At 45.1% G+C, this 11674-nt stretch overlaps 1 protein-coding gene across 2 annotated transcripts in view; it reads right to left on the reverse strand.

Moving 5' to 3' along the window:
- Window positions 1-8479, reverse strand: part of Commd10 (COMM domain containing 10) — a 132714-nt gene extending 124235 nt beyond the window's left edge. The window contains exons 1-3 of one of the 2 annotated variants that reach the window (XM_057788859.1): window positions 8348-8479; window positions 6779-6869; window positions 3748-3858 (exon numbers count right to left, since the gene is read on the reverse strand). In XM_057788859.1, coding sequence (XP_057644842.1) covers window positions 3748-3858; window positions 6779-6869; window positions 8348-8388 — 243 coding nt within the window. In that variant the 5' untranslated portion in view covers window positions 8389-8479. The remainder of the gene's footprint in view (window positions 1-3747; window positions 3859-6778; window positions 6870-8347) is intronic. The other variant, XM_057788860.1, reaches the window with a different exon arrangement.
- Window positions 8480-11674: the final 3195 nt, after the last annotated feature.

The following is an 11674-nucleotide window of genomic DNA, read 5'->3' on the forward strand; positions in this document are numbered from 1 at the left end:
GTTGGCAGACCTTTGTCATCAGTGTATGGGAGGAATATAGGTGAAAGAGTTTAGTCACTGGCTAGGAAAGATCTACAACACTGAAGGAAGAACATAAGGTTGATTCTGAGAGAAATGCCGACAGGAACGGCAATGCTCCAAAGGTTTCAGAGACGAACGAGGACTCTATCAGAAGCAGAACTCCAAGCCACTCGTGTTACTTTCTGACGAGTCATGTGGCTGTATTCCACCTGTGTCCTAAAATCTGAATGAGGCTACATTAAAAAATAATGGGCTGGAGCTGAAGAGAGGGCCCAGCAATTTAAGAGCACTACTGCTCTTTCAGAAGATGTGGGCTCCGTTCCCAGCACCCTGTGGCAGCTCACAACTGTCTGCAACTCTAGTTTCGCACCCTGTTCTGGCCTCTGAGGGCACAAGACATGCACATGGTGCACAGAAATATATGCAGACAAAACACCCATAAACAGAAAGTAAAATAAGAATAATTGATTAATATGTTTGGCGAAGGAAATTTCAAGGCAGTATACAGTCTGTGACATGGTTACTGCTCACTGCCCTTAGCCAGGTTTTATAAGAAAAAGTAGAGAGAGAAAACACGGAAAAAAAGAAGCTGGAACACAACCAGAATTAAGGACAGGACAGGCACGATGGATGCAGACACAGTGGCTCTGATTGCTAGAGACTAATGAGATTAAGGAGAACGCTGGTACTGCACACTTTGCACTGGTCAACAGGAACAATGTCCTGGGAACAAGATGTCGCCCACTGAAGGCTCTAGGGCATAAAACTGAAAAAACGCACAGTGCCTAAACAGAGACCACCCCAGAGCACACAGCTAGAACACAGTTGCCTGGGGGAGTGTTCTCTCACACAAAAGATGCTGCAGCTATGGAAAATGGACGCTAAGCTACAGTCCAGATCTTGTGGCAGAAATTGGTAGCAGCCCCCACACGGTACTGGCTCTGCGGTTATGCAGAATGCAGGAGTTACAGCACTGTGGACATTGACAGAGGTTCCAGAAAACCAATGAGGTCAGACAAGGTGTAACGCGGTGAGACTCCCTGTATGGAGGGCCTGACTAGGCTGTTCATGATGTTGACAAGGTGCCAAGTGAAGCGGGGTCAGGATAGAGGCCCATATGTGCTGCAGGAAGCAGAGGTGTGGATATGGGGCTGCCTAAGTCCACTGGAACCCAAATGATGCCACTGTAAGCTCCAGACACTAGACATGGAACTGCAGAGCTTGGTGTTTCCAATGTGTGCCGGTCTTTCTTGGGTCCAGTCTTTCCATGGCATTTCCATTCCTCCTCTTTAAAATAGGAATCAGTACCCTGCATTTTTTTTTTTTTTTTTTTTTTTTTTTTTTTTTTTTTTTTTAGTTTTTTTGAGACAGGGTTTCTCTGTGGTTTTGGAGCCTGTCCTGGAACTAGCTCTTGTAGACCAGGCTGGTCTCGAACTCACAGAGATCCGCCTGCCTCTGCCTCCCGAGTGCTGGGATTAAAGGCGTGCGCCACCACTGCCCGGCAGTACCCTGCATTATTGAACATTAAAAGTACGCAACTTGGTGCTTGTTTAACAAGTTCTCAGAGCTAAGAGCCTGCTCTGAGTTTCAGAAGGGACTTTGATCTCTGGACCTTTAAAGAGCTTTAACTTAAGCCTATGGGGATTGTCTTAGTTAGGGTTTCTATTGCTGTGAAGAGACGCCATGACCACAGCAACTCTTACAAAGGGAAACATTTAACTGAGGCGGTGGCTTGCGGTTTCAGAGGTTTAGTTCACTGTCACCATGGCGGGGAGCATGGCAGCTGGGAGTACGGCAGCAAGCACAGAGACACAAACGCTGGAGAATTCTACACCTTGAGCCAAAGGCAACAGGTGTTGTCCTTTTCTTTACACTGTTGCTGCCTTTTAAGCGACAGCTGTCCTATCAGCAACTGCAACTCCACAGCTACCAGCAGTTCTGCTGCCAAAGCTGCAGCCTGAGGGGACAGAATTCCCTCAGGCACCCACTCTTTGAAAGCTACAAAGGAAATTTATCTAAATCTCTGCCCTCTACAGAAATCAGAGTTAAAGGTTGAGGTGGAATTCTGCGCCCCCCAGAGGCTGAATAGCAAGTAGCTCACCTCCTCAGTCTCTCAAGAGGCCCTCATTCTTCTCCTCACCCCTACTTAAAACCCTTCTCCACCCTGACTCCTCCCTACCACTTCCAGTCAGCTACTTGCTGAAGCAGCCTCCTGACCGCAGGTGAATTTTATTTAATCAAACACATCTTTGCATCTTTAAACAAATGTTCCAGAGCATAAACAAAAGTAACACATCTTAAAACAATATTCTACAACAAACAAGAAGTAAACTCTCTCACTGGACATGCCTTGAGCATATATGAGCCCTCAAAGCCCGCCTCCACAGTGACATACTTTCTCCAACAAGACCACACCTACTTCAACAAGGCCACACCTCCTAATAGTGCCACTCCCTTTGGGGCCATTTTCTTTCTATCTGCTGTAGGGATGTTTGGATTTGGACTTAATTCTTATTTCAGTATGAGATGTGATGAGCGTGTGGAGGCAAAGGATGGACCGTTACAGCTTCAGTCTGAAGGCTTCCCCACAGGCTGGTGTATTTAAAGGCTGGGTGGCTAGCTGGTGTCTGTTTTGGGAGACTGTGAACCTTTAGGAAGGGGGCCCTTACTGTGCCACTGGAGAGTGGGCCATATGGGTTAGAGCTCAGCTCCAGCTGTAGGGCAGGCGCTGCACTTCCTGATCTTCAGAAACTACAACTACTATGCCTTACCTTCCTAACCCCGTGGACAGGAATGTCCATGTAAACGTCCTCACGTCTTCTCCCTCCTCTCTGGATCGAACTGTAAGTCAAAATACCCCCTTCCTAAAGCTCTTTCCTCAGGTGTTTGCCCTGACAACATACCATCTATCGCCTCCTTCAGGTGCTGTCAGATGCCTGACAGCGTGTCCTAAGAGTGTCTGCTGCCGACAGTGCCCATCGAGTGCAGTACTGCTGGATCTTTTATTTCACAAATATCCTATCTAATAAACTGATAGGAATTTATTAAGACTCTATGTTAAGTTCAGCTGTGTGCTAGGCTTATAAAAAAGGAGCAGAAAATAAGATTCTGGCCCATAATATATTCAAATCTATGGACGGAATCCAAACTGACGCGTGTGAAGTAACGGAAGACTAACAGTGTGCCCTGCTGAAAGGGGTAAAGAAACACAAACAAGCGATGGTGACCAGACTACGCGATCCAGACTGCAGTGACAGGACTTGAACAGGAAGGAAAATAATGAGATGAGTTTGAGAAGAAAAGATAAAGGAAGGAAATTCAGCAGTTAAAAAAAAAAAACATGATGTCATTTCTTTCCTATAACCTCCTAATCAAATGCATGCCAGCAAACCACCTGTCCAACTTCTACAATGAAAAGTATTCATATTTCCAACTATACCAAGAAACAATGAATTAAAATCAGATGAAGGCCCAATTCACATTGCTATAATACTTACTACTACTATATTATATGCTATAATACTACTACTATATCATATTTACTTTTGCAGAATGAAATACTACGGAAAGAAGCCACGCATTCAAAAATGTTTCAGAATCCTGAAAGTCCCGATTAAAACATCCTAAGAGCTTCCATCTTACATAGCTACATTAAAATATAGAAAGCCACAGATATTAAAGTCATGAAAATACGCAATAAGTAGGAAATTAAGGCAATAAAAATACCTGCTCCAAAACAAATGATATTGTTTCCAGGACCAGGTGCAGTTCTTGTTTCTCTAGAGAGAACGCAGCCTGAAGTTTCTCCTCCTCTTCTTCACTGAAGCTGCTCTCGGCCTACAAACACAGAAGCAGTCAGCCCAGAGTGCGTTCACAAGACTCACTTATACAGGAAAAGGGAACCTAAGAGGAAAGGTAAGTCCACGGTGAAAGCGAACTGGCGTGCTTATAATCTAAATTAAGACACAGGTTCTGAACCACAGTGAGTGGAATGAAACACGCTTTCCGTGGTGACGTGACTGATGGCCGGAAATCTGAGCTGAGAAAAGGATGGCTTTTCTGCTTATATTTTAGGCCACCTCAGTGCTTTGTCTCTCATATCTGGTTTTCTTAATTCTCTCACTTCATCTCCTCACTAGCAGTCACTACTTGAGACTGCTGCCCCCCATCATAGCAGCACCTCGCTCCCCCACTTCACCTTCACTAGTCTGGATGTTTCTAGTGTGCCTGGTCAGGCACCCTGACAGCTGGCTCTGCAGAGCGAAGGCCACAGCGGTGACATCAACAGGTTTCACGTGGGGACCTAAATTCTCCGCCACGGGGTCTAACACGGAGGGTTTTTTGTCAGATGAGTGGTAACCACTAATTAAGATGACAGGCCACAAATGCCTGTTTCTTTCTGAGTCTCAGCTACAGAAGCTTGTGCGACTTCCCTCAGCTCGTCCCAATGCAGAAGTGCTGGCGTGCAAGATGAGGCATACTACAGGCTGCTCCTGCTTCTGTGATTCTGCCTGTCTCACCACCTACAGCACAAATCTACTACAGGTGTGAACCTGGAGCTCCTAGGCTGGCGTTCCATTTCTCACATGAAAGAAAAGAATTAACTCCAAATGCATACACTGAGTGTAATGAGTAATGTATTGGGGAAGGGAGCTATATAGGCAAGGAAAGGCAAGATTTTTGAGGCTATAGGTAGAAAGACTGGTGAAAAAGTTTAGGGATTTGGGTGTCTTCTGAGAAATGAGTGCTTGCAACACAGAACTACAGTGAACATTGTGGAAGCAAAGAGAAGAGAATAGCATAATTCTTGAGAGTAAGATTTGCAAAATTCCTAAAGGGTGATGTTCTCTCGGTGACATAGGGAACAAGGACACTGGGACATAGGGAGAGGGATGTGTATACAATACATGGTTGAAAGGCCCTAGAACACTGCAGGGACTGTGCACTGTCCAGGGTGATTGTAAGTGCAAAGCAGGGAAAGCACAGGCCACCACCATACGCTAAAGGATCTCACACGCAGTGTTGAGGGTTTTATAGTTTTCTCCATATGGTAAGGGAAAGCCACTAACGTTTTTAAATGCTGTTAAATATGATCAACATTTTTAAAAGAGGAAAACATTTAGAAACATTACTGGAATGGTATTATTAGTAATCAATCAGAAAAATGCCTCTGTGGATAAGAGTGCTTGCTGCTCTTGCAGAGGACCCGTGTTCAGTTCCCAGCACCCACATAAGGCAACTCACAACCACCTCTATCTCCAGAGGATCCAAGACCCTCTCTGGCCTCCACAGGCACCAAAAACACATGTGGTCCATATACATACGTGCAGAAAACCTCATAAACATTAAAAAAAAAAAACAGAAATACAAAAATGTAAAAAAAAATCAAAATCAAGAACATTATGAGTAACAGATACTAGTCCAAAGCCAGGAAACAATAAGGATCCGAAATAAAACTAAGTGGAGAATTTGATTTGAGAACAATTCAGAGTGAGTAGGCTATGGGCCTGGGGTTGTCTGCTGGCCAATAAAAAAAAGAAAGGTAAGAGTCTTGAAATAACTTAATGTTAATGCTTACAAAAATGCAGAGCATGTAGTAGTGCTCCACAAACACGGCCAATGCAATTTTATAGCCCAATAAAGAACATGAGTTGAACTGGTTATCAAATAACAGCTTAATTACCAAGCATCCACATGGCCAAACCAACTGTGCCCTTGAAATAAAAGCAAAGAGAAAAAACAAAGATTAAATATTATGTGAAATGCTGTGGAATAATCCTTCTGTACACTGTAAAAATTTGTTGCTCTCATTGTTAATAAAAGGTTGATTGGCCGGTGGCTAGGAGGGATTTTTGGGACAGAGAGAATGCTAGAAAGAAGAAGGGCAGAGTCTAAAGAGTCTTGAGAGATGCAGAGGGAAGCAAGATGAACATGCCATGCTGAAAGGAGGTACAGCCACGTGGCATAGGATAGATAAGAGATATGAGTTAATTTAAAATGTAAGAGCTAGTAACCAGCTGAGCTACCAGCTGAGTATTTATAATTAAGTGTCTTTGTGGATATTTGGGGGACAGAGCCTGGCAGTCCTGACAAAAACTCTACCTACAGTTAGAAGAAATATGTACTGAATTACTTTTAAGATTTATCGATTGTTTCTATACGTATGCATGGTGAAGAAACATTGACTGAGTTATTTTTAATTTATTATTGTATATGTATGCATGGTACCTGCATGACTTTGTATGCACCATATGCATGCAGGAGTCCAAGAAAGCCAGAAGAAGGCATCAAATCCCTGGAAGTGGAGTTACAGGTGGTTATGAGCCACTAAGCGGGTGCTAGGGACCAAACACAAGTCCTCTGCAAGAACAGTGCGTGCTCTTGACCACTGAGCCATCTCTCCAGCCCTGGGCTAACCATCTTCACCAGGAAGAATGCCATCAGCCTTTTCCTAGAGTGTGTTCTGTAGAACATTATATACAAGATAAAACAATTCCAAAGTCAAGCCTTCGCCCTTAAACATATGACCCAAATAACAACAGTATGCAAAATATCCTGGAAGGCTCCACTTTTTTAAAGTTAATATGGAATACAAAGTTTCTCAAACTTGACCAGAGAACATTATCGAATCTTCCACAGATCTAGAGTTCCCGAGAACACACCAGAGAACAATGTTTCTCACAGTTCTCCAAAAAATAGCAGCATGCCTCAGGGGCACTAGAGGGGTTACAAGCCACGGGAATACGAAAATGCAAACCTTCAGGTGGAGCTTTTGAAGAATTCGGCTAAGAAGGCGTGGGAATCTTCCCGTATCTATTGCGTTTATCAGCGGCACCGCTTTCTTCATGCTAAACAAATTTGCAAACAAAGTTTCAAAGTAAGCTTTTGAATGTATTTGCCATTACTGTCTATACATTTTTATGTCAACAACCCTGGTAGCTGCGTCCTCTTAGTGAAATAAAGTGACATGAATGACAGCCAGGTAATCAATCCAAGTATTTCCAAAAAAAGCCCTCTCCCCAAAAGAATTCCTGTTGAAAAGTACATTTGACAATTTTCTCTTCCCAGGCAAATTGCTTGGGAAGGTACACACCCATCAGGGAACGGCTGTAATTGAGCAGTGGGAAGGAATGCTACCACTTAATCCAAAATAAACTCTGAAAGGACTGTGAAAAAGGATGAAGCAAATTAGGGGATTACACCAAAACCATAAAGGATAATGATGGCACATAACGGTGGGGGAGAGGAAAGACAACACACGTGCAGCTACTTTAAAACCCGCGTCACCTGTAATAACCAATTTCAAATTGTGTGGTAAGCACAGCTGCACACACACTGACTATGCCTGCACAGTGTTGTGTTCCCCCAGGACAAGAGTTTGAAGAAAAGTGGCTTTTCAGATCCGCTCACAGAAGGAAAAACTTTAAAATGCCGACTGTCTTCTTCCCAATGCGGGACCTTTGTGTTCACCCTTCAATATTTGCCTGCATAAATGAGAGTTTCTTCTGCCTCCACAAATTGAGTCGGGTTTGGCGGAAATAATTGTTTTAATGGGGGAAATCTGAGCAGGGTATGGTGTGGTGGCTAAATAGTGCCAGCTTGTTGGGAGGGGAAGACTGCGTGGATCTTGGGTCCACGAGTTTGAGGCCAGTCTTGGCAACATAGTAAGAATCACTCGGCCAACGAAAATCTTTTAAATTGGGGTTTGCAACACCACCAGAGCCAGCCAGTCTCACGTAACACACCGAGAAACCTAAAAACTACATAAAATGAAAACACTAGTAATGGTGCCAAGACTGGCTAAATATGTCACTAATGCCTGAGCTATCTGACCTTTGTTTCAAGGGGCTATTAACACGTGTTATTTGTTAATCACCCCGTAGTACCAGCGTAAGCCTTTGTCACCATCATCGGGTCTGAAATAACATTAAAAATACAGACTATTCTCCCAAGAAACTAGACAAAATTCAGGGGGCATCTAGTGACTCCCTACTACCCGTCAGTCTCTCCGGTACAGAACAAGGCAGCCAAGGCTCCCTGCAAACTTGGAGCAAGAACCACTCCAGAATGGAAGCACGCTGCTTCCACGCCTCTCTCCCCGCCCGCCCACGCCCTCTTCCACGCCCCGCCCACCTCCGCGCCCCGCCCACGCCCTTCTCCGCGCCCCGCCCACGCCCTTCTCCGCGCCACTATCCTCCGCAGCTCCGCTCTGGCTCCGGCTCCCGACCCTGGTCGACTGCACCGCAGCACCAGGCGGCGGCTGCACCCCCTGCTCCCGCCCCAACAGGTTACCCCCGCGAGGCGGGGCGCTCAGCCTGACCGCTACCTGGGACTCTCCGGCAAAATCACCGCCGCGGACGCCGCCATCCTCAAAGCTTCCTCGCCCGCGCGACTGTCAGCTGTGCACAGTCCAGCCAATGACGGCCAGCCTGACGGAAGCCCGGAAGGGCCAAGTCGTGCCGCCGGGGAATTTGCGCTAAAGAGCTGAGGCGAACAGGACTTCGGGAGGCTTGTGTGTGGTCCCGTAAGGAAGAGGAAGATCATGGTCATTTCTATTATTCTGATCGTTTCGGAATCCTGGCTGTACATGTATATATGTATATATATATATATGTATATATATATATGTTTATTTATATATCTGCATCCCTGGCTAGGTGTATGTGTTTATGTGTGCATTTTATGCACGTGTATTCATGACTGTGCATACACAGACGTAGTATATGTAGCATTTCCCTTTTTTTTTTTTTTTTTCAGATTTAGTGGAGGATTTAAGCAAGCTTTGTGGCGTCTACGGATAGAGAAATGGGCCAAGGAGCATCCCCAGTCAGGAGAAGTTATGTTACCAACTCTATGCTATTGACCCTCTTGTGCCTTCATCCCCAGAGTCCTCTGCAGGACACAGCTCTGGCCTTGGACATGTTGGTTCAATTTCTCCTACGGTAGATTCCTTGAATACCTAGCATTGAGGTAGGCACTGGAGATTCAAACAGACCAAATAAGTTTTGTCAGCAGTTAAAATGGAAAAGTATTTGTTGGGACTGTCTTTGGGGCCCAGCATAGCATAGTACAAAAGAAAGATAGATCACTGCGAAGTGTATAGTTAAGTTTCTCACAAGAGAGTAAGGAGACACTACATTTTTCAGTAAAACCTTTATTTGCCTTAGAAAAAATAGGAGTGCGTTAAAGGGTTGGGTAGCAGAGTAGGGCTGGAAAATAAGAAAAGCTTCCTGAACCTGCAGAGGTAAGGAAGGGTGTTCCAGCAGAAGACAGTGAGCAAAGGCTGAGGAATAGAACGATTTGCCTGGTCTGTCAGAGACAGTCTGGAAGCAAAGCTAAAAGCAGCTTGGATGGGGGGCGGGCTTTGGCCTGTGCACTTCTCTGTAGAAAATGGGTAGTCATTAAATGTTAGGGGTTTGAGCGTTTGTTTGTTTTTAAGATTACGGTTAGAATGGTGGTCTGATTGGAAGAGATAAAGGGAAAACGATCCAGGAAGTGACTGCGGTACTCATAGCAATCAGATCCTGTGAGGGGGAAAGGCACAGCACATGGGGCGGAGTTACATTTCCATAGTAGACTGTTGGCAAGAGCTGGCAAAAGAACGAATTTAATTTTCCTTCTAATTATGTTTCACTTAAATTATTATTTAAGTTGGTTGGCATTCCTGGAGCAGCCCAACAACACTGTAACTGAGAGAAGCCAGATTGCAAATTAAAAGTGAATAATCCCCACGTGGATAATTGAGTCAATTATACCGTATGTTGAACACATACAAATACATTTAGTTCCACAACACGCCACGCACTCCCCCAGTTTATGCATATCTGAAAGAGATGTATATGTGAATCTCCATAATTATGGGCCTGCGATCCAAACACAGATTGCCTTACCTGGCATGAGTTTAGAGGGTGCAATTTCTCCTCTGTCTCTGGAACGTCTCCTTGTGTCTTGATTCATTGCTGAAGTCAAGCCACGAGTCAACCAGACCTGGTTCAGATCTCTAGGGAACTGCAGTCCTTGTGGGCTGTCTCGAAAAACATAGCTGGGGCTTTCATAAAAGCAGTCAAATCCTGAGTCTGTGAAACCTCACACACTTACAAATACCTGATACATGATGTGGAGGCGGCAGTGATATCTGCTTCCCTGGACTGTGGTGAGGATTAAGGAATGTGCTCTGTGCCTTTGAGAGACGCTCTCCCTAGAGAACATACAAACCACAGACCTCCAGAGTGCTGTTCAGAGCGTCGCTTGCCAGTCACAGTGGTCTGCCATGCCAATTCTCTCCATATTACTGATGACTGATTGCCTACTGATATTACTGATTGCCTACTGATATTACTGATATTACTGTGAATAATTTCTTCCTTTGAGTGTGAGCCTTCCCTAAGTTGTTGCTACATGGTCTGGTGTATGGGCATGTATGTCCATAAGAGGGTCCTTCAAGTGGTCTACTGGTGACCACTTGCTGCAGAAGGGGACTGATGGGAGTCAGGATTCCATAGCCACTCTCTACTCTTGTCTCCTATACTCGTCAGCCCAGCTTCAGGATGGCTGCAGAGCCTGGGCCTGTTCCCACCAATCTATTATGGACTCCTAGCTCTCCTAAATGCAGCAACACTTTTCTCGTTTTCTGCCTTAATTGCTAATTTCAAGTCTACCTTTTTTTTTTGCATTCTGTGGTACCCCAAATTCTCTAGAAAAGTAGCCCAGCTACCTACATGCTAGTGCCCCATTAGAGGCTGCAATTTCAAGGGAGTGAGAATTGAGAAGATGGAAAGGAAGGCAATGCAAAGTGATGCCCGATTGCGTCATGGCTGATTCTGTCAACCTGATGGACTCTAAACTTAGCTCAGAGACCAATCATGTCCTTCCCTAGCCGTCCTCTGTGACCCCCTCCGAGCCCCACCCACACCTCCCTTCACACCAAGCCCATGTCTATGAGGGATCTAGATTAATTAAGGTGGGAATACCCACCTTGCACAGGGAATGCCATTCCTCGTGCTGAGTCCTGTACTGTAGAAAGGAGAACGCAAACAACACCAGCATTCACCCCCTCTACCTTCTGACACAGTGTGACTAGCTACACGACGCTCCTGCTTTCATAGCTTTCTGGCCACAATGGACCACCATAGAATGAACCAGAATAAACCCTTTCTTCTTTAAGTTGCATTAACTGGGCATTTTGATGCAGCAATGAGGAAGTGACTAACACCAACCAGACCAGAAACTGAAGTGTCCAAATACTTCTGGCATTTTTGTATTTGGTCAGCACAGAACCATGGACAAATAACCGAACTGCTCCCTTTCAGGATCCCTGCCCTAAGACTGCCCAGTGGTTTTCTAGGTCCTGTTTAAAGGAACAGTAGCATCACCCCCCGTCCTTCTGGGAGCCTGCCCTTCTGTTAGGAGCCTGGTCCTCTGGAGCACCGCTCCCTTTCCCCAGAGATCTCTTCTTGAGGGCCTTGTGTGTACTCACACTCCCTCCCTTCAATAGGCAGGATTTATATTTTTGCTATATAATAAGGTAGGCTAATTTCTGAACATTTCTTTCAGAAATCTCCAACCCTAAGTGAACTCTGGACACACCAAGGAGCCACTCAAAATTCCTCCTTCCGCAAATGCAAGTGATTATCTTCAGAAGTTAAGCAGCTCC

This window comes from Chionomys nivalis, chromosome 14 (genome assembly GCF_950005125.1).
Source record: "Chionomys nivalis chromosome 14, mChiNiv1.1, whole genome shotgun sequence".
In the NCBI taxonomy this organism is placed as follows: Eukaryota; Metazoa; Chordata; class Mammalia; order Rodentia; family Cricetidae; genus Chionomys; species Chionomys nivalis.